Below are 21,852 nucleotides of genomic sequence, written 5' to 3'. Positions count from 1 at the left end.
GCATCGTTGTCATGTGTTTCATCCCCTCAGCAACACAGGCCAGAAACTGAGCTTCCCATTTGGCTGTGACACATTCTTTTAGATGTGATAGGAGAGAGGGCTCTGGGTGGATGATGGTTTTAGACAGACTGAAACCATACCTGATCAAGTCCTCTGAGGCCAGCAGCCTGGAACACTGCTGGCTACCTTCTGGAAGTGCTTGGGAAACTGCAATTTACCTTCCTTTGGGTTGTTCTCTTGGACCTCTCAGGTACATTTGAAACAATGAACTGGCAACTGTGGCTGAGAGAAATGTTCTTTATTAACAGAAAATCAAGGAAGGCATATACAAAAGAAAGAAAAGCAGCTCCTGGCCTGTTGCTGTCACTGGACTAATCTGTTTATACCTGAGCAGATCTGCAACCCCAGCTACTAATTGTGTTTCTTCCTGTCAATGTTTATACTCTGTAGATTGAATTTAGCCAGATTACAAGACCCCATTTTTTTTTCAACAGGAATGTGCTGGAATCATTAGTGTTTGGCTCTAATCAAAATAGCAAAATAAAGACTCTTGCCTTGAGGTGCCAGCCAGTCGGCCAGCTTCTTGGTTGTACTTGGGATTCCTGAGCTGTGCTCTATGCTCTTTCTGAGTGCTGCATGTTGCAGGGACAGTAAATACTTTCCCTGTCTAACTTTGGGTTGTCACCATGGAAACACTGGAGCAGCAGCTGGACTCTGTCAGATGTCTTTCACTCACTTGGCTGGTACAGATCTTTTGAGGGAACTTTTATTTCATTTGGCAAACTCTATTTTCAAATGACATCACCAGAACACTTGGTCAGATATTTGTTGTAACTGATTAAGAACATTAATTGGAAATTTGCAGGCTTGGGCCCCGGGTATCCTAGAAACAACCTTAATGTTAAGAGAAAGTGAGAGTCACAGAGGCCAAGCGGAAACTACAGCCTAAGCATTTGTTAATGCAAAACCATGAGAACCAAGCCTGAGGGAGTCCTTTCTTTGTCTTAAGCTCAGCATAGTATTTCAATGAAATGTTTTTCATCTAATTATGATACAAGATGTCCCAGTTGTATGGAACTAGAATAGTCGTCATCCTGGTTCATGAGGCTTTGTCATCGCCCGCCTGTGGTTCTAGTCTGATTTATTTTCTATAGTGTTTATTAACATGAAGAACGTTGGTTAAACTGTGACCTACCTGGAAAGCTGGCAGGAGAGTACCCAACCTTTTGACAATGTGACATGGCATGGCCATCTGCAAGTGTGGCATCTGTGCACTTATCTCTGCTGGTTTTCAGCCTGCCAGCTGTACTTGGACTCACTTGATACTGGCACATACTTTTAACTGACATCTATTTGTGTACCCCTTGCCCTAGAACCTTTGGGCCTGGGGTGACAGGCTGATCTGTGCATTTGCCATTGTCTGGTGGATTGTTCTGATTTCCACAATTTTGACAAATTATGGCAAACAGATGTGTAAGTAAGCAATGTATTATTCAAACTTGCTTTTTTTTTTTTCAGTTGATAAAAATACGTGTCATGCTGTGTGCTACTCTCCCAACTTGCTTTTCTCAGTGCACATCATGCTTCTGATGGACTCTGTTATCCTGGGACTCTGTACCTTATCTATTGTCTCTATAGGACTTTATCATAGTACATTAATTTCCTTTCCTTCTTGGTGGATGTTTTGGTCATTTCTGGAGTTGCATAGTTACAAACAATGCTGCTGAAAACATCATTGGGTTCTTCCTCATGTTCAAAAATCTGAGGCTCCTGAGGGAAGGGTCTTCAACTTTGGCACTGTGAACATCTTGGATCTAATTGTTCCTTGTTGGGGACTGTCCTAGACACTGTAGCAACCTTTATTTCTGCCCACTAGTTGCCAGGATCTTCTCATCCACACAGCTAGGACAACTAGAAATGTCTCCAGAAATGGAGAAGTGTGCTTTGAGTTGAGAGGGGTCATCTTGGTCCAGAATGTCTCCCTAAGGATATAGCAGTGTAGACTCTTGATATCCTGTGAGCATGTGTTTACAGGAGGTGGCCTACATTGCCTTCAGCATTAGCATTGTCAGATAGTTTTGCATGGTAGGAATGAAATGGTGTCTCACTGTGGTAGCAATACTGCCCCTCAACTTACAGGTTAAAATGGAATTTCATGAGTTCATCAGCTGTGACAATTTTCCCCACTTTTACAGTTATACTTTGTGCCTTTAGGTGTACAGTTAATATATGTTTGTTTTAGTTGTCATGCAAAACAAGAGGGTTCTTAATGCCATCTTCATACATGCACACCTGGTATATATAAATATGTATATTTTCACAAGTGAGTTAATCTGGTTTTGCTCACCCTTGTCCTGAAAGTTTGCACTGTGCTTTAGAAACAGCTTGACAACATTCATTGTCCTCTCTGTTCGTGCTTTTGGAATCTAAAAGACATGTCATTACCCTGAGATGGAAATTTGAGTAAGTTAAAATTGACTATGATGGAAGTTATGCCCTGCAGAACTGAACAGGCTACAGGCCTCTGGATTTTTCCAGTATGAGTGAGGGTGAGATGGGTACAAATGTGGGATTATTTTTATTATAAAGGAAAATACATATATATTCATAGCAAGCTAGTACCTATGAGTAACTCCTCATCAGTTGAAACAGAGAAAAATCAAGCTGTGTGTCATGGTTCACATTTATCATCCCAGCACCTGGGAAGCTGAGGTTAGAGATTGTCATGAATCCAAGACCATCCTGGAATATAGAATGTTTTAAGGCAAAAGCCAAGAAAAATCCCCATAGAAGCATTTGAAAGCTAGAGGCCAAATGTCCAGGATGCCACAGCAAAATAGGTTCAACCATGAATGGCTATGCTGCAGGAGAAATCCAGCTCAAAAAAGCAAACTGATCTGAATCACCTCCTCAGCTTTTAACATTATCAGCACAGAATCATAAATCATTTGGTTTGGTTATTTCATCATAGGCCTAATGAAACTAAATCAAATCAGCATAGGTAGTCCAAGGCCGCAGGAGAGATACCTTCCCCACACTGTGGTATCATGGGACAAGGCCAGTGCTTTTCCCATAGAAATGGACCACCCCAGTTTGTCAGTGTGCCACCTGCCTTTTGCCCTGTCCTGTCACTGTGATTGCAAAGCTCCATCACTCACATGCTGTGTAATGACTGGTTGTGGGATTTAAGGATGCAAGCTGGCATTTTTTGTCAGGATAGTTACTTTCAAATATCAGGGGGAAAGGGATCAAAGGACAGAGCGGACGTAGATGGGAGCTTCCTGCTGGTAGTAGGGAAAGGTGCTTTGTAGCGTGCTGTGCACCCTCCCTTTGGGAATCTAGCACTTCTGAGTCTTCATCAGTAGAGGAGGTTAGTGTTTTCCTCAGAGGGCTCGGAGAAAGAGAGGACGAGAGGAGTGGAAGGAGGAGGAGGAGGAAATTACAATGAAGATGGTGATGATGACCAGTGATGACTAATATAGTTCTAACCTGTTTACTCAAAACTTTTCAATGTGTTTTTCATTGACAACACAACTCTCTTAGGCAGTTCACTATCACTACCTATAGGAACAAGGAGAATGAGGCCCACTTCATGTTGATCAGAAGTGGTTGGAGTAGAGGGCAAACGTAAGCAGCCTGGCATCAGGATCCCCCTGCCTATCCCTGTGAGTATGCACTGAATCACCTTATTTTGGAGGAGAGGCTCAGTGCTTCGTGACAAAGAAGCCCATGGACTGTCAAGACAGACTGAACTCAGGGCAGACCAGAAGTCACATCTCCAGCAAACTCATGGTCAAGCTGAGGGACAAGGACGGCTAGCTAGTGATGGTGGAAAGTAATTTTGATGCTGGGGCAGCAGGGGAAGGAGAAAGAAACCACCAGTGAGTCCTGGGGTGTGAGTGCCGGCCGGCCATGCAAGCTTGGCAGGGCAGATGAGCTGTGCTTGCCTGGGCCTCTGGCACTGAAGGAGGGCTGCTTCTCTGAGCACTGAGACACTGAGACACATCCCCGTGAGTGTGACTGTATCAGTTCTCTGGTCTTTCTTTCTGCCATAGCTGATCTGCCACAAACACATTATAACAATGAGGTTTATAGTATGCAAGGTTGGCTGAAAGTTTTAAAATACCAGTCTTTGCAGGTCAATACATTTTTTTTCTCAAAAAAAAAAAAAGGAAAAATCATATCATCATCCTAACAAATGAATGAAAATTATTTGACAGAATGAAGTCTTGATAAAAGAAAAAGAATAAAATTATACAAAACACAAAAAAAGCATTAGCTACCAGAAAAAAGATGAACTGGATCTTATTAAGAATTTTGTTCATAAAAAGACCTCACAAAGCAAATCAAAAAACAATACACAGAGGAAAGAGAGGATTCGCAAGACATAAATGTCAAAGAAACATAATTATACTCATAATTCCAAATTGTGTGAAAAAGTTCAAGGAGAAAGGGAGATTTTTTTTCACAACACTGCAGATGACAATGTAGAAAATATAGCAGTTACCAGGGTCTGTGTTCTGCAGTCACCTTCCAAGCCCGTCCCTCCCCAGTGAGCAGTAAGTCTGGCTTCCCCAGTTATCACCATCAGTTGGGGAACAAAAGTTCGAAACATCTTCAATTGGTGAGAGCTGTTAGATACAGGTGTTAAAATTGTCAGAGGACTGCTTTCCTCTCTATTCCTATCCTTTTTTCTTCTGTGTGTATTTTGATGGAGTAGTTTTACTTGAGACAAGATCTTAATATATACCTCTGGCTGGCAGGGAACTCACTATATGGATCAGGTTGGCCTTGAACTTGCCTTTGCCTCTTGAGTGCTGGGACTTAGGCAAGTACCACCATGTCCAGCAATTGGATGTTCCGTGCGGTGCAGTGGCAGAATAGAAGTTACAGAGAGCTCCAGGCTCAAACTATCTCCATAGTGAGTCAATATCTGAAAAAAAAAAAAAAAAAAAAAAAAAAAAAAAAAAAAAAAAAAAAAAGAAAATTCAGAGGTCACACAGAATACATCCTTGAGCTGGGAGTGAGTCTGGTTCCTACAAACACCCACTGAAACAGAGAAAGTATGCTTCTGGACCTGTGTGCCACCATGTAGGTTAGACAATACCAAATTTGCCAGCCTCTCAGTGATGAAGACTTGCAAACTCTGTGGTTACAGCAGGAGCTGGCTATCACCAAAAGCATTTACTGGGTGATTCAGTGAAGTGGGATAAGCTACGCAGAAGGTCCTCCCGATGCCAGAAGCTTCTGTGAGTCATGTGTGCAGGGTTCAGGGTAATGGCATTCAACCATGGTGACAAGAAGTCCTCCTTTTCTGGGTTACGACATCTTCTTCCCCTACTGAAGTTTCCTTTTCTTAGAACCACCTGGGCCATCCTAACAGACCGAGAGACCCCTTCTTCCACCCAGATGGTTTCTGTGTGCTTTGTTGTCCTGTCTGTGATTTCCATCTTGCTTTTCCATCTTGTTTCTGTGCATTTTTTTTTCCTGGCCTTGTCTCAGGGATGAGGAGGAGGAGGAAGAAGAAGAACAGCCAGTCACGGAGCCTAATTCAGAGGAGGAGAGAGAGGACGATGCCCAATGTCAGGGCAAAGACAGGTACTGAGGGCTGGATCCACCTAGGCTCATACCAAGATCCAGAGGCTCCTTCCTCATGGACCATTTGCTGTTACCACTTCTTTCTGATCTCCTGTCCTTACCAGCTCACAAGGGCAACCCATCACATCCTTGTGCACAAGCTACTGAATGGCTACTTTTGTAGAAATACCCAAACACACTTTAATCTGAGGCCTGCACTTTGCACTCAAATCCTGTTTTTGTGACCATGACCACTATTTATGGGATCACATGGTTGGTTTTCTGAACACTCCTCCCTCTATCACCAAGGCGTTTACTCAACCAAATTGATGGTGATTAGAAAGGATCATTTTTACTAAGGAGGTTTCAGATCTTTCCAGAAAAGGTCATAGTAAGAATTCTACACATTCCTTTCTTAATTTTGCTAGTACAATATTAGCTAATTTGTCTGGGTAACTGCTTTGTTAACTATTCAAATATCATTTTGTACACATGGAAGGGAATAGTTTTCATTCTTGATAGCATAGAAACATACCCTGTACTCACATTTACACACAGGACACCCAACATAAGTCTACAGCCTTTCAGAGACTTTGCTATCATCTGCTCATCTCAGTAAAGTCCACTCTATCCTGGCTCATTGTTAGCAGATATGGGCATCTCACAGATGCCTTAACTTTTATAAACGCTTCTCACAAATAATTTGTTTATAAAGCAAGTATGCCCACAAGCAATTTCTTCTTCCACTATTCAAAAATGGTTTTGAATAATTTTCCTAATTTAAGTGATTGACACTGCAGTCGATATTTTCACTGGGAGAGTGGTGTTAAGTTAGAGCAAAATGTTTCTCTTGTCAACTTCAGAGTTCAGGGGATACTTAAGCAAGACGAATCATCTGTCTTATTTTTATATATATAAAAAGATCCTCATTTAATACTAGGTTACCCTCTTGTTCCTAAGTACTATAGAATCCTCTGGAAACTGACAAAATGGGGGTTGCTTACCCTTCCCCCCTTGGGAAGGCCTTCAAAGAAGCCAGCCAGCATAGAGAGAAAAGTGGAATGAGCTGATGGTGGAGAACTAGCCACACAGTTTAAAAGGAGAGAGGAAGGAGGATCATCAGAAAACGGCCCTGGCCCGTGGTGTGCCAGACTTGTGGGAAGTGGTGCGTCAGCAGGGGACCTGGAACAGGGCTAAGCTTCGAGGTCCCACCTTAGCATGAAAATGAGCCACGGGGAATTGTGTAGACTCAGCGAGTACACTGCAATGACTTTGGATGTGCTCGACTACCGTGTTCTGTCTCGCCCCGAAAATCTTGAACCCAAAGTTTCCACTCCTACACAATACATGGGAGGGCTGTCTGGGAAGGATGCTCTGCAGTGCCACCCCTGTTACCTGTGCAAACAGGTGACGAACTCTGAGTTTGACCCGAGAAAGGGCGCAGTTACCTTCTATTCCCAAACCTGCGTGACTGCCTGTCTGGAAGACAGGACTATGGTTTTGAGAAATGAAATTTCATGTAGGTTCTTACATTATAAATGTCAAGTGTCTAATTCCAGTCCTCTAAAGATGAATTTTTTTTAAATTTAAAAATGATTTCATTGACAAGCACTGCGTATATTTAAGGCAGCTGCATAACAATTTTGTGTATCTATATCCTGCATCGTGCCACAATCAAGTTAATAAGTGTATATACCATTCCCCATGATGGCCCTGTTTGGGGATGACAGTATAAAACTATAGCTATGGGCCTGCCTGAAGGAGTCTAGATGCTCAAGATTTAGTGCTAGGCCCTGGAAAAGGAGAAACAGGCAGAATTTTCTTCCTCATGTCATTGCCTCTCTGGCCTGGTACATTGCTCGCTTTCCCCATTCTCACATCTGTACCTGCACTGGGAAGGCTCTGAGAGCTGCCACTACAGCACACGCTTTTCAGCAGGAGAACGGATCCCCTTTGTGACTAAAACATGAAGTTTAAAATGAGAAATTTCATGGGCCAACCAGTGTGCCCTGAAGAGGAAATGGGGAGGATTCAGAAAGTGGGCTGAGAAGAACCTGTAGGGCATGGCAAATCTCCCGGCCCCTCTGTCCAGAAGCCACACTGTGGGAGAGATGCTTCTTTGCTCCCTGAATCCCTAACCCCTCAGGTGGCCCAGATGTTTTTGCTGATGGACTCTTCTTGTGTCTCAAAAAGCACAGGGCTGGACGTGTGTGGCGACCATATAGGTTTGATAATGCGTCCTTCTCTTTCTCCTAACCTTTGCTCCCCCTCTCTCAAATCTCTGTTCCCCTTTTCTCTGTCTCTGCCTGGCCTTTCTGGTCCAACAGTGAGGTCAGCTTTGCCTCCCTGCAGAGCTGCCCTGGGAAGGAAGCTTCTCCCCAGAGCTCTGCACTCCACGCAACCTCGAGTGCCACCTCCCAGGGAAGGTCGCTCCCAGCCAGCGCAGCAGCACGCAACCCTGCTCTTTGTGGGACCTCTGGGTCTGAGGCCAGCCGGTCTGCTCTCTTGCCACCTCCCAGCCCTGGCTTGGCTACTCGGCCCTCCACCACACCGAGGGCGTCTCCAACCATAGACAAGCTGCCCTACGTGCCCCACAGCCCCTTCCACCTCTTCTCCTACGACTTCGAAGATTCGCCCATCCTCGCCAAGGACAAGGGAGGAGACTCTCAGACGGAAAACAGGTAGCTTGGCCTGCAGCAAGGCCTGTGTGTGATTAACTCAGGGAGAAGGACACAACTCATTGTCTGTGTCCCACAACTTATCTTTTGCTGTGTTGCATGGACTCACTCAGATATAGAGCCACTATGGCTAAACTAAATGTCTGACCCCTGACTTAATGAGAACGAACAATTAAGTGAGATGGAAAAGAAAACATCACCCGTGTGAACTAAAGAGAGCTTTGGTTTTAAGGTAACTACTAATGCAGCTTTTAGAACTACAGTCTGTCAGGATCTGTGTGCTCACCCCATCATCCAGTATGGTTTTCTGGCCTGCAAGGTGAAGCAAATGCTGGACTCTCTCCGTGGAGAACAGCCAGTATGCTGCTCTTTCCTCCCACAGTATCCCTAGCCCCTCCCACAGTTCCCTTAGCCCCTCCCACTGAGCTGCTGCTGCTAACTTCTGGTTTTTCTCTTCTATTAAGTGGGCATCGTATCGTACTTTCTTTATATTTCCTGTAGCTTCCTGTTTTGTTTTTTGAGATATGCTTTTGTGTTTCCTAACGCTGCTCTTTGATGCCACATAATTATAGTTTGAACCAATTCCTGGAGTCTTAAGATGCTCACCTTCTCTAATTATGAACATTCAAGTAATATAGTAAGAAATCGTCTCGGTGGCAGACTGGAGGAAGGTGTGCAAAGCCAGACTCCATAGGGAAAATTTAACCGTGTGTGCCTGCCATGTAACTAACTGCCTTCACTATTCACTCAAGTGTTCTGCTGGGGTGGGGAATGGGAGATTTTATATCTATTTTTTTTTCTAACAGTTGTATTCTATTTTTAAGTTTTCTTTTATTATATTTATTGGTTGAATAGAGAATGTGTGGTCAGTTAAAGAATGACTTGTGTGCATCAGTTTTCTCCTTAATCAGAGAGGCATCAGACTCCTCTGTAATTTCCTGGGGATTGGGCTTGGGTCATCAGACTTGGCAGCAAGTGCCTTTACCCATTGAATCATTTCACCAGCCCCTAATAATTGTCTTTTAAGTGGTAAAATAAACAGGTAAAAATCCTTTCTAATAATACATTTCATTTAACTTACTATGTCCAAAACTTTGTATTCCTGTAATCCGTAGCCACAGTCTTTGATTGTGTTTATGTTCTCCATCTTAGAAGAATAACGATAGAGCAAACTTTGCTAAGCATTTATTATGAGTCAGGCTTTCTATTTCCCATGAAGTTGGTGCTTTGCAGTCTCACCTAGTCCTTAAGAAACAGGCTCCTGGAGAGGACAGGAACTTCACAAGGAGAACAACAGAACCAAAAAATCTGGGCACAGGAGTCTTTTCTGAGACTGATACTCCAACCAAGGACCATTCATGGAGATAACCTAGAACCCCTGCACAGATGTAGCCCATGGCAGTTCAGTCTCCAAATGGGTTCCATAGTAATGGGAACAGGGACTGTCTCTGACATGAACTGATTGGCCTGCTCTTTGATCACCTCCCTCTGAAGGGGGAGCAGCCTTATCAGGCCACAGAGGAAGACAATGCAGCCAGTCCTGATGAGACCTGATAGGCTAGGATCAGAAGATAGGGAAGGAGGACCTCCCCCATTAGTGGACTTGGGCAGGGACATAGGTGGAGAAGGGGGAGGAAGGGTGAGATTGGGAAGGGAGGAGGGAGAGAGCTACGGGAAATACAAAGTGAATAAACTGTAATTAATAAAAAAATAAAAATAAAATAAAAGAAGCCGAAAGAGAAAGAAAGAAAGAAAGAAAGAAAGAAAGAAAGAAAGAAAGGAAGGAAGGAAGGAAGGAAGAAAGGATCCATCACTAGCTCCTACTTGTGGTAAGAAACTGGTCCAAGTCCATCTGTGTGGAGAGATGGTTTCAGTACCAGGCAGCCTGTTCCAGGCTCTCCTCTGAGTTGTCCCACTGTAGCTCAATGGCTGTCCTCCCGGGCTTGTAACACTGCTGTGAGTATTCAGACAGAGTCTTGTCAACAGCTGTAAAGAGTTTACCAGAGCCTGTGATATGGAGACTGCCAAGCCTCAGTGACTGTCAAGAATTTTAACTTTGTTTCAAATGAAGTCTAATAAACCTTGACCACAGAAAGCTCTTCCCACCATGAAATGGCCAGTCTTCCAAAGTCTTCAGCCATCCCACTTAATAACTAAAGGGTTAATCTGTGACTGGCAACTTCTTTGGGTTACATACAATCTAGAAGAGTCTTGAAATTTCCATCAACATATTAAGTAGCTTGTCTAAAGTTTGTTTTTGTTTTGTTTTGTTTTTGTTTTTTAACATATGCACAAGTTGAAATAGTTTTGGAGAATATAACGGTCTCTGAATGGACATAGCTCCTCCTCCACCACCTCTTCCCCCTGCTCTTGTACCTTCAGTAATTCCTGCTGGACTGATGGCTTCCCAGATAGTTCCTTCCATTGGCACCTTGAAGGTTTGCCAGGCCCACGTGGATTCAGTCTGCTGAAAGATGTTTCTTCTCCTTTATAAAGGTGGGAGGCTATGGTAGAAGGAAAGGCAGGCCAGAGAAGGGGGCCAGTCAGAACTGCTCAGCTGGAGCCAGCTAAAGAAGCCATACTTAGAATAAATTCAAGACCTAGGAGGAGGGGGTATCGTGTCCATTTAGAGACCACCTTGAGTAATGCTTCATGCCTCACACCCCACATTCAAGTCTCCACACCACCTCTTCCTTGTTCTTACTCAGACCTCTGGGCTCCCTGTAGGCCTCTCCCAAGTCCCAAATCCTGACATTATGGTGATCTTGCACTGTTTTTCCACAGTGAGTCCAGCTGTGAGCCTTCTGCCTTCTCACACAATACATGTGTACAAGTTAAGGGCTCGCTAAAGCTTGGCCTGGAGGAAGATACTGGCAACTTCAGCTTTCCCAGCAAAGGATCAGCCTGTTGTGGTGATTCTGTACTTTCTGGGAATGATGTCAGTACCTGTTCTTTCCTGGATCCTTACTTCTTCCAGGCTTCATTAGCACATACAGTCCTTGGGAATGAGGAGAACAGAAACTTGTAAATCATCCAGTTGACAGTATTTGTGTGTTGTAAAACATAGTCACGTGCCTGAGTGAAGCCTGCCTTAGGTTAAGTAGGGAAAGGTAGCCATTAGTCTGATCAGTCTCAGGGTTGTTGGTGGGGCAAGTTGAGCTTTCTGATGTCCAGTTGCTGTGGGTTTGTGGGTCTGTGTGGCCATAGATCTGGCTAATCAGTAGCTGACTGCAATTGAAGAGGTTGTAATAGAGACCAACCCCTTAGTCATTATAGTGAAGCCTCCCCTCCTCACACACAAAATGCTGAACAGTGAATTATGATCCAGTCAGTTTGGCTGAAATTGAGAAGCAAAACTGGGCAGGCTCTGAGGCATTTGAATTAATTACTTGGCCATTAGAAAAACCAAAGGAGGGAAAAACACATTGTGCACGGTGTATTTCCATAGCGTCATTTAGACATAATTTTAGCAACATGATCCTGTGAAAACATTCAGCAGGATATCCACATGCAGTTGGCGTGTGAGTTTCAGTGGCCAGGGTAACATGCAAGTGTCCAGGCAGCTAGTGAGCAGCCAGGCGGGGAGCCTGTGTGGCAGCAGCATCCGGCTCTGGTTGGCTCTATTCATCCTGTTGCCACCTTCTCCCATTCCTGTGGCAGCACCTGATGCCCTGTCCTCACCTTCTCTCTCTGCTTTTCTGCCTTCTACTTGGCCTATGGTTTGTGAATCCTTCTGAAAAAAATTAAACCAGTGCTGACCTGGAGAAGCAATTAACCTACTAGACATGTAGAGATGGATTTTTTAAAGAAAAGAGAAAATCCTGCAATCTCAGAGAATCATGGGTTCAAAGCCAGCCTAAGAGACATAGGAAGACCTTGTCCTGAAATAAGAAATGAGAAAAAGATCTAAGGATGTAGCTCAGTGTTAGAGTATTCACCTACCATTTGTAAAATCCCAGGTTCGATCTCAGCATGACCTGAAAGCAGTTTGAGGGAGGAAGAAGAAGAGAAAAAAAGGGGAATCAGTCCCCAGAAACCAAGAACTGTGAAAGTGACATATTAGTAGAACAGAACAATGACCAACCCTGTGGTCTGAGTCTCAGTTGGGAGGGCCCGCATCTGAATGCACACACCTGACATGTGGTAACACACAGATAGATGAAGCAAGGGCCAAGCTGCCAGAGTGAGAGGCACAGACTAGAGTAGGGAAATATGAATATTTTCTATTGTAGTCATTTATTATTAACATTTGAAATTTTGTATCCATCTCCCACTTTTTAAAAGTAGATAGCCTATGAACAGAATTTTTAAATGATCTTTACTTTTGAAAATATTTTTTGCACAATGTGACTAAACTATATTATATCTTGTTGTTTCCATCCAGTCCATTGATCAACATTTCCCATGATGCCAATTATAAAATTGGTTATATTTTTAAGGTGGCAGAACAGTTCATCAATGAATAAGAATCCATGCTTCTTTGGCCATTCTTGCCTCATATCTGGTTGAATTATTACCATAAGCTAAATAATATACCATTGAGTATTTTCATATGTGATATCTTCTCATGTAAACACTAGAAATGTTGAAGTGGTTTTCTGGTGCTAACATCTCACAAGATATCCTTAAAGTCTACTTACTTTTCAGTTGATGGTAGTTCAGCCTACACTTCTCATGTCCAAGAAGATCTTCATATGTGTTCATCACAGTGACCCTCAGGGTCTTACACTTCCTAACACAATGTCCCTAAGCAGTTAAAGGAATGAGTTAGCCTTGCCTGTGACAAGATAAGTAGGGATCAAAGCTGTGTTACATGAATTCCAGCTTTATCTAAGAGCTCAGCTTATGATTTATTTCCTGGGAGTTGCCCTGAGTGATGACAGCTGCATATAAGAAGCTGCTGAAGGGCATCATTCCTGAGGACAGAAAGCTCCAGAATTCTACAAATCCTGACATCTGTTTGATAGAGGTGGCTGGGAAAAGATCAAAGTTCATTTTATTGTAGCCACTGCAGGTTTCAGTCAGGATAATAGATGGATGCCTATATCTCTAAGCAATAGGCGAGTCCAGAAGGCCATGCTATGGGATTATAGGATAGGAACAAGATGGATTCAAAAGAATCTATGGCAGAATTTGCAGTAATATGATGTTTTTTTCAGTCAAGCAAATGTTAGTTCTGCAGGTCTGTGATGGAATTCTAATTGTGCTATCACAAATAGCAAGGAAGAACCTCATAGCTCAGATGGACACAGTTTGGGTTCTTGATTTATGTTCACAATTAACTTTAATGTGCATTTATAAAATAATAGAACATGTGATGACTCCTCTGAAACCCATTGTTATGAATCCTGCTACCCAGTGGTTTTGGAGTTTGGAAGGCTTTAATGCAGTAAATCTCTGTAGCTTTTAATAACTATAATAAACTTTAAATAATCACTATTCATAATAGCATCTTCAGAAATATTTTTCTTGCAAAAAGCTAGATGGTTTGCTAAATCTTATTTATATTTATTGTTCACTTATTTTGTCTGTTTTTTTTTGTTGTTGTTGTTTGTTTGTTTTGTATCCAATCCAAACCTTTGTGTTTTTTAGATACAGTAACTTCAGCAACAACTCCTTCCAATCCTCCAGACCCTCATCTGGACCCAGTGTGTCCCCATCATCTACATCACCCTTCTCATCCCCACAGGATGCCAGGTGAGTTTGTGGGCATGGTGTTATCTCCCTTTGCTCAAGTGAGAAAATCAACTGTATTAAGAGTGATCAGAGGAGGCCAGTCATGGTAAGCCTGTTATCTTTGCACCTGGTAGATTGGAGCAGAAGTCAAGTTCAAGGTCATGTTCAGCTTTCTGGTAAATTTGAGGACAGCCTGGACTACATGGAACTCTATCTTAAAATAAACAAAGGGCCAGGAGGTGGTGGCAATGGTGCATTCCTTTAATCTCAGCACTGAGGAGGCAGAGGCAGGAGGATCTCTGAGTCTGGTCTACAGATCAAGTTCCAGGATAGCTAGGGATACACAGAGAATAAATAAATAAAAATACAGGAAAACAAAAAGAATGGTTAAAAGTATAAGTAAAAGGCACATTCTGAAGAATTTTCCTCTAGAAGATCAGTTTCTCTCTCAGCCACGTTATTTACTAAGCAGATATTTCATTTGAGATGATGTCCTGTTTTTGTTACAATGCCACCTCCTGTATACTTTCCACAGATAATATCTTCATCTAGGGATGGAGAGAGATGGCTTGGCCATTAAGAGCACTGGCTTTTCCCCCAGAGGATCTGGGTTTGATTTCTAGCACCCACCACCAACTGTCTGTAACTCCAGTTTCAGGGGATCCAATACTCCCTTCTGCCCTATGTGGGCGCCAAACCTGCATATGGTACATATGTATGTACACAAGAGAAACACTCATATACATAAAAAATAAAGTTAAACATTTCTTCTAAAATATGTAGGCATGGCTGTCTTGTGTTGCCCTTTAAAGATGGTTCTAAATACTACACGAGCTCTGCAATTTGTCTCAGAGATGTTGTTTTCAGCTTTGAATGACTAAATCTATGTAGATCAGAAGGAAGTGGGCCCACCGAGGTGCTATGTAATTAGTCTAAGACCTACCAAAAGAGAGAAGAATTGTATGGGTGCATGGAAGGAATTTACCTTGGCAAGCGAATTAGACCACCAGAAACTCACTGATTATTACTCCTGGAAGCCAGTGGTTATGCAAGGATGTGTTTACAAAGGAAAGGTAAGACCTGTAATTTTAGAACAATTAAAAGCAGTTACCCTTAATGGCAAGAGTGCAGAGTTGGAGAAGAGGTTTAGATTTCCAACTCACTCACTGGGAAGCTACTTACCCCTGAGGGTAAAATACTGATTACACCAACCCTTTGGAGGGTGATTTTGATGAGGAAAGAAAACTGGCCACACAAGAGTGCTGCAGGAAGTTGGTTGTCTGCAGCCAGGGCAGTGGTCAGGGAAAGGATGGTAGTACATCTCTGGGCTTCTAGACATGAATGGCTACAGCAGTCACTTGCCTCAATTACCATCTTTTTAAAAAGGGGGATCAGTACATTTATATTCTCTTTTGTGTATGTGGGAGTGTTTTACTGAGCATAGGAGGTTTGGCTTAGGTGTGGAACAAACAAAATCTTATAGTTACAGGAAGAAGCGGTGTCTAGTGGAGTTTGCCTCTCAGGCATACCTAACTCATGGCTCAGGATAGCTATTAATATATCCCAATACAAAACTGTAAACTTATCTAACAGTTTAAGAGATATTTGTGTGGGGAAAGGGAGGTGGGGTGTGTTATGTATGGGGCGTGTGTGTGTGTGTGTGTGTGTGTATGTGTGGGTGTGTTGTAACTTGATTCCTGTTCTTGTGCATGAACTTTGTAGATGACAACCTTGTGACACAATGTCTTACAAAATTAATGTATGTATGTTCTTAACCCATAGAGTAAGGCTCAGACACTCCTGGCCCATGACACTAAATCAATCCATATCAAACTCTCAGATTTCACAGCCAAGGATGACCCTAAATTGGGGCTACTTAGGCAAAGTCAGGACTTGGGGAAATCAGTTGATGATGCTGTCTTTAGCATAGGTTACAGTCTCCTTGAGATTAAGTAAATTACTTATCATCTTGGGGAGGTTTCAGTGGAGATTATCTGTGTCATATCAGATGTAGGGTTTGGGTACCCAGTGAGGAATGTTGAGTATGCCTGGCATTACAAGTTTTATGTTTGCTAGTTGACCAGTTCTTTTGGTGATAAAGCAGTTTCTGCCATTGTGGCCACCACAGTACCTGGGCCTGTCCATGGCAGAACCATGATAAGCATTGGCTGAAGAATCCAGTAAATCACCCAATCACCAGTTTGGGGGTACACCCAAACTGTTATAAGGGCAGGAGCTCCATGGGTCCAAAGCCCCAAGATTTAGAGATGTTACTCTCAGAACTTAAAAAGGGTGGCCCAGTGTGGTCTACTTCCCCAACTTCAGAAACCCCAGCCTCTAGCCCTCACGGAGCTGCAAGGTCTGGATCCATATTCCAAAAGTACTCACTTGAGCATCCCACTCTGGCCTGTCTATCTGAAACAAAGATTAAGACATGCTAGAAGGGGCTGGAGAGATGGCTCAGAGGTTAAAAGTACTGGGTGTTTTTCCAAAGGTCTTGAGTTCAATTTCCAGCAACCACCTGGTGGCTCACAACCATCTATAGTGAGATCTGGTGCCATCTTCTCACTTGTAGGCAGAACACTGTATAAATAATAAATAAATCTATCTTTAAAAAAAGACATGCTAAAAGAAAAGCATGTCAGGGTAGCAACTTCATAAACAATTCAGGATGAGGCATAAAAGGTGTGAGGCATCTAAGTGGCACTTGGGGAGCTATCCAACAGTGGCAGGAGCCATTTCCTAGGCTCCTTTTCTTGCTCATGGCACACTATTGCCACAGAAACTTGGTCAGCCTTGCTGCTGCCCACTGGCTAGTAACACAGATTCCTTTCTTTATATCTTCATATCCTTCTGGAAACCACTGTGTGAGGTTTTGAAATAGTGTGATAATGACTTGAAATGACAAATGTGAAGTTTTATTGTCCCAGGAATCCATTAAATCTGACTACTTCTTACTCTAGTATTGATAGCTTATTGTTTTATGACTGTAAAAATATATAGAAAGGTGATAGATGGGTTGATTGAATTATACTTGATAGATATAAAAATAGATGATAAATAGATAAATAAAAAGACAGATGGATGTTTGGTAGAGATAGATAAATAAAAGATAGATAACCAAGAGGCAGATAAGTAGATAAAAATACATAAATAGATTGATGACCAGTATGTGGGTAGATGATAGGATATAGGGAGAGTTAGGTGGACAGATGGATGGATAATAGGCAGGTAGAGAGATAATACATAGATGTTAGTAGATGCTGACTAATTAGAAGGACAAACAGAGAGAAGTTAGATGGATACATTGGACCACTGGATAACAATTCACATTTTTCCCACTGTTGCCTGAGTGTATTATATTCATTGCAATCACAAAAATGGACATTTTATTTGATTTATTGTTTGATTGCTGAATTCTTTGATTGTTGTTTTCAGTGCAATTGCATATCTATCAGTATTCTTTGCTCTGTTGAGAAACATAACTTTTTACTGAGACACATACTCAATAGAATTTATAAGATTTATTATTGATATCATATATATCCATGTGTGACTAAGAGTAAAAAGAAACAGCTCAGGAAATATACTTAAATATTATGAACAATAGTCTCGGTTTTGCAAGGAGAAAACCTGTATCTTCTGTTTGCAATCACCACCCCCAAAACCTAGTAAATTTAATGCCTGAACCCTACTCAAGTCTAGAACTTTAGAACTCTCATAATCTTGATTTGAAAATGAGACTGAATTTTCAAAGTCCTAGGAAAATCAAAGGACACCTCATCATGAACTTAAAGTTTTCCATTCCTCAGGCTTGTTTAGGAATGTTAACATGTTGGATGTTCATAAAACTTGGAATTAAAAAAAAAAAAAAAAATTAAAAAAAAAAAAAAAACTTGGAATTATACTGTATTAGTCAGGGTTCTCTAGAGAAACAAAGCTGATAGAATGAATCCACATGCTAAAAGGGCTTCATAGGAAAAGGTTATAGGCTATGGTCTGGTTAATCCAACAATGGCTGTCTCCTGACTAGAAGGCCAGGAATCTAGTGCATATGCAGGCTGTGAGGCTTGTCTTAGCTGGTTTTTGGTCTACACTGGAATCCCAAAGAAGTAGGTTCTAATACCAGTGAAGGAATACCTCGGCAGCAGGATAGATGGACTTGTCAGAGAGAGTAATGCCAAGCAGGCAAAAAGCAAAACCTTACTTCTTCCACATCCTTTTATGTTGGTTGCCACCAGGTGTGGCCCAGGCTTACTGTGGTTCTTCTGACCAAAGATGATCTGGATTTAGGGTAGGTTATCGTCCCACCTCCAACAATCCAATCAAGAAAACGTCCTCACAGGTGTGCCCAGATGCTTACATTTTCTTTAATTCCAGATGTAGTCAGGTTGATAACCAAGATTAGCCATCACAGATACATTGACCCAGGGAGTAAATACTGAAGAAAAAGGTTTATAAAATTAAATCAGCACAAGGATATTAAGGTAAATCCATCTCTAATTCTGTGACAGGGTCATTTAAAGCAGTCTTCTAGAAAGAGAGCACAGCCCTAATTTTCATGAAATTGGAAGTTAGATTGTGCCAAAACAAAACAAGAAAGCTGGAACTGTTTGAAAATATCCTCAAGGCTATAAGATGCAACTGTGTAATGAAATCAGACTTTTAAAAAATGCCTCAAAAAAAAAAAATGCCTCAATTTGGAAAATGTGCTTTTTGTGCAGAGAAATTCTAAATATTTTTTCTGAAAGACAACAAAATTAAAGGAATATTTGAACCATTCATTTCAAGTATTCAAAGAAACAAACAAACAACAACCACAATGAACGTTTGGGACCATAGGCTTTGGGATAAGCAGAACACTCATTTTTCTCCCTGCAGTGCTGTCTCCATCTTGTGGGTCTTTTCAGAAATGGTGGCAGGCGGCTGCTGGCTTGTGGTTAGACTAAGCACGTTGAGTGAGTGGACATGAGGGGTTAAAGGTAACTCAAGACAATCTGTCCTTATGGTTAGATTAGAGCCTTCGCTTAGGAGAGGCCTACACAGAACTGCTTAGTAGGAGGACCTTGGAGGATCCTTGGGGCCGGCTTGTAGGAAGGACTTCCTCTGGGCATGCTGACCACCGAGGGACCTAATGTATCATTAGGTCATTAGTATGAACTCTGTCTTCCTACTTGAGATGGTGCCATTGCGTACTGTAGGCAGGAGTTGCCTACCTGCTTTTCAGAATAATGTCCAGAAGCCGTGGATTCTCAGAATGTCCTGGTTATATGGTTGTCCCTGTAGAGGTTTTCCTTCTTCCTAGGAGAGGACAAACCCAGTAATGACATCCCCTTAAAAAGTTAGAAGGGATAATGAGGCAGGATGCTGTGTGGTGTGTGATCAGAGAGTCAGCACAGGATCCACCTTCCTAGGCAGGGGCATCCTATCCGCAGGCATCCTGCTATTATAGCATACCTCTCACTTATCTGTATAGCTGTCACTGTATACCCACTCAACAGAAACTCCCCATATCCCCTTTCCCCAGTCTCCTGGTAACCCCTGTTCTATAGTCTTCATTTGCATCTTTTGATGTTTTAGCTGTCTCATACAAGAGGGATTATGAAGGCTTGGGGATGTAGCTCAGTAATAAAATGCTTTTCTGCCACGTGAGAGGCCCGAGGTTAAGTCGCTAGTACTTCACAATAAATAGCTAAGCAAGCAAACAAACAAATCTCAAAAGAGCCATGTAGTGTTTTGTATGTTGTCTTTCATTGAATGACTGGTTAAATCGCACAGAACCCACTCATGCTAATTGTAAATAGCAATACTTAGTTGTTTTTAAATATTTCTCCATTGAATTTTCATATGTTATTTTCTTCCTCTGTTCATCATTCAGTCATCTGTTGAGGAACATATACCTTATGCCCATATGGTGACTGTTGTCAGTGATTCTATGATGAGACACATCTTTTTTTTTTTCAATTACACTTTATTCATTCTGCATCCCCCCCATAAGCCCCTCCCTCCTCCCCTCCCAATCCCACCCTCCCTCCTCCCTCTGCTTGCATGCCACTCCCCAAGTCCACTAATAGGGGAGGTTCTCCTCTCCTTTCTGATCTTAGTCTGTCAGTTCACATCAAAAGTGGCTGCATTGTCCTCTACTATGGCCTGGTAAGGCTGCTCCCCCCCAGAGGGAGGTGATCAAAGAACAGGCCAATCAGATTATGTCAGAGGCAGTCCCTCTTCACATTACTATGTAACCCAATTGGACTCTGAACTGCCCTGGGCTACATCTGTGCAGGGGTTCTGGGTTATCTCCATGAATAGTCCTTGGTTGGAGTATGAGTCTCTGGGAAGTTCCCTGTGTTCAAATTTTCCTGTTCTCTCCTTGTGGAGACCCTGTCCTTTCCAGCTCTTACTATTTCCCAGTTCTTACCTAAAATTCCATTCACTCTGCCCAACAGTTGCCCATCAGGCTCAGCATCTGCTTTGATAGTCTGAAGGGCAGAGGCTTTCAGAGGCCCTCTGTGGTAGGTTCCTAGGTTGTTTCCTGTACACCCATGAGAATGGCCAAGATCAAAAACTCAAGTGACAACACATGCTGGAGAGGTTGTGGAGAAAGGGGAACCCTTCTCCACTGCTGGTGGGAATGTAAACTTGTACAACCACTCTGGAAATCAATCTCGCGCTTTCTCAGACAACTAGGAATAGCGCTTCCTCAAGATCCAGCCATACCACTACTGGGCATATATCCAAAAGAGGCTCAAGTACACAAAAAGGACATTTCCTCAACCATGTTTGTAGCAGCTTTATTTGTAATAGCCAGAAGCTGGAAACAACCCAGATGCCCCTCAACTGAAGAATGGATGCAGAAATTGTGGTACATCTACACAATGGAATATTACTCAGCAATGAAAAATAAGGAAATCATGAAATTTGCAGGTAAATGGTGGGATCTGGAAAGGATCATCCTGAGTGAGTTGTCCCAGAAGCAAAAAGACACACATGGTATATACTCACTCATATAGACATACAACATAGGACAAACCCACTAAAACCTGTGCATCTAAAGAAACTAAGCAAGAGAGAGGACCCTAACTAAAATGTTCAATCCCCATCCGGAAAGGCAAAGAGGATGGACATCAGAAGAAGGAGACACATCTTTTTAAGATCCTGAATTTTAACTCTTTTGAGTATATGACCTCCAAAGTGGCGCTACTAGAGTGTAATGTGGATGAAGCTATTTTAAACTCACTGATTGTGACTTTACATGTGTACTGTATGAAATATTAAGTTTGGAAGGGAAGACAATGGTAGTGGTATTTCTTCCTGTCCTTGAGAAGGGACAATCCTAGTGATTCTGTACTTCTGAGACCAGTGTATATCTTTATATAATGATGCTGATGTTCTGGATCATTTACACAGATGTTCACATGCCATCCAAGCTTTCCCTTGCCTTGCCTTTTCTCTTGATAAGCCTGTCTCCGACCTCCTTCCATAGCAGTGTTTGGAGCTGAGGCATTCTTTTTAACAGCTCATCATACTGCTTTTCTCTGCATACTATTTCACCCCAGCCCACCCATATTAATGCTCCCCAGTCTTTTGCTGATGAGTGCTATGTAGTGTGTGTGTGGGGGGGGGTAGTTCTCAGAACATGTCATTTTGCACAAGTGTGATTATCTGAAGGATAATCCTAATATAATTCCTAAAAATGGATTTAGTAAATCAAAATAGCGATACATTCTCAGCACTTCGGGAGGTAAAGGCAAGAGGCTTTTGAATTAAAGATCATCCTCCGCTACATAGTGAATTTGAGGGTATTTTGGGCTACCTGAGATCCTGTCTCAAAAGGAGTTATACTTTTAAAATTTTGAGTTTTGAATTTTTTGTCAAAGTATGAGCCATAAAGACAGCATCAATTTTTATTTTCAATATAGTG

General features: G+C 42.3%; 1 protein-coding gene across 8 annotated transcripts in view; it reads left to right on the top strand.

The window, feature by feature from the left end:
* The window catches only part of Fhod3 (formin homology 2 domain containing 3), a 410,673-nt gene that overhangs the window by 300,378 nt on the left and 88,443 nt on the right, over positions 1-21,852 (top strand). For 3 of the 8 annotated variants that reach the window (XM_060377576.1, XM_060377575.1, XM_060377577.1), the window contains exons 11-13: positions 5,503-5,598; positions 7,905-8,258; positions 13,848-13,952. In XM_060377576.1, coding sequence (XP_060233559.1) covers positions 5,503-5,598; positions 7,905-8,258; positions 13,848-13,952 — 555 coding nt within the window. The remainder of the gene's footprint in view (positions 1-5,502; positions 5,599-7,904; positions 8,259-13,847; positions 13,953-21,852) is intronic. The other 5 variants (XM_060377581.1, XM_060377580.1, XM_060377582.1 and 2 more) reach the window with 2 other exon arrangements.

Source organism: Meriones unguiculatus, chromosome 2 (genome assembly GCF_030254825.1).
Source record: "Meriones unguiculatus strain TT.TT164.6M chromosome 2, Bangor_MerUng_6.1, whole genome shotgun sequence".
NCBI lineage: Eukaryota > Metazoa > Chordata > Mammalia > Rodentia > Muridae > Meriones > Meriones unguiculatus.
Note: the sequence above shows the minus strand (reverse complement) of the source record. Positions and strands in the feature narration are given on the sequence as shown.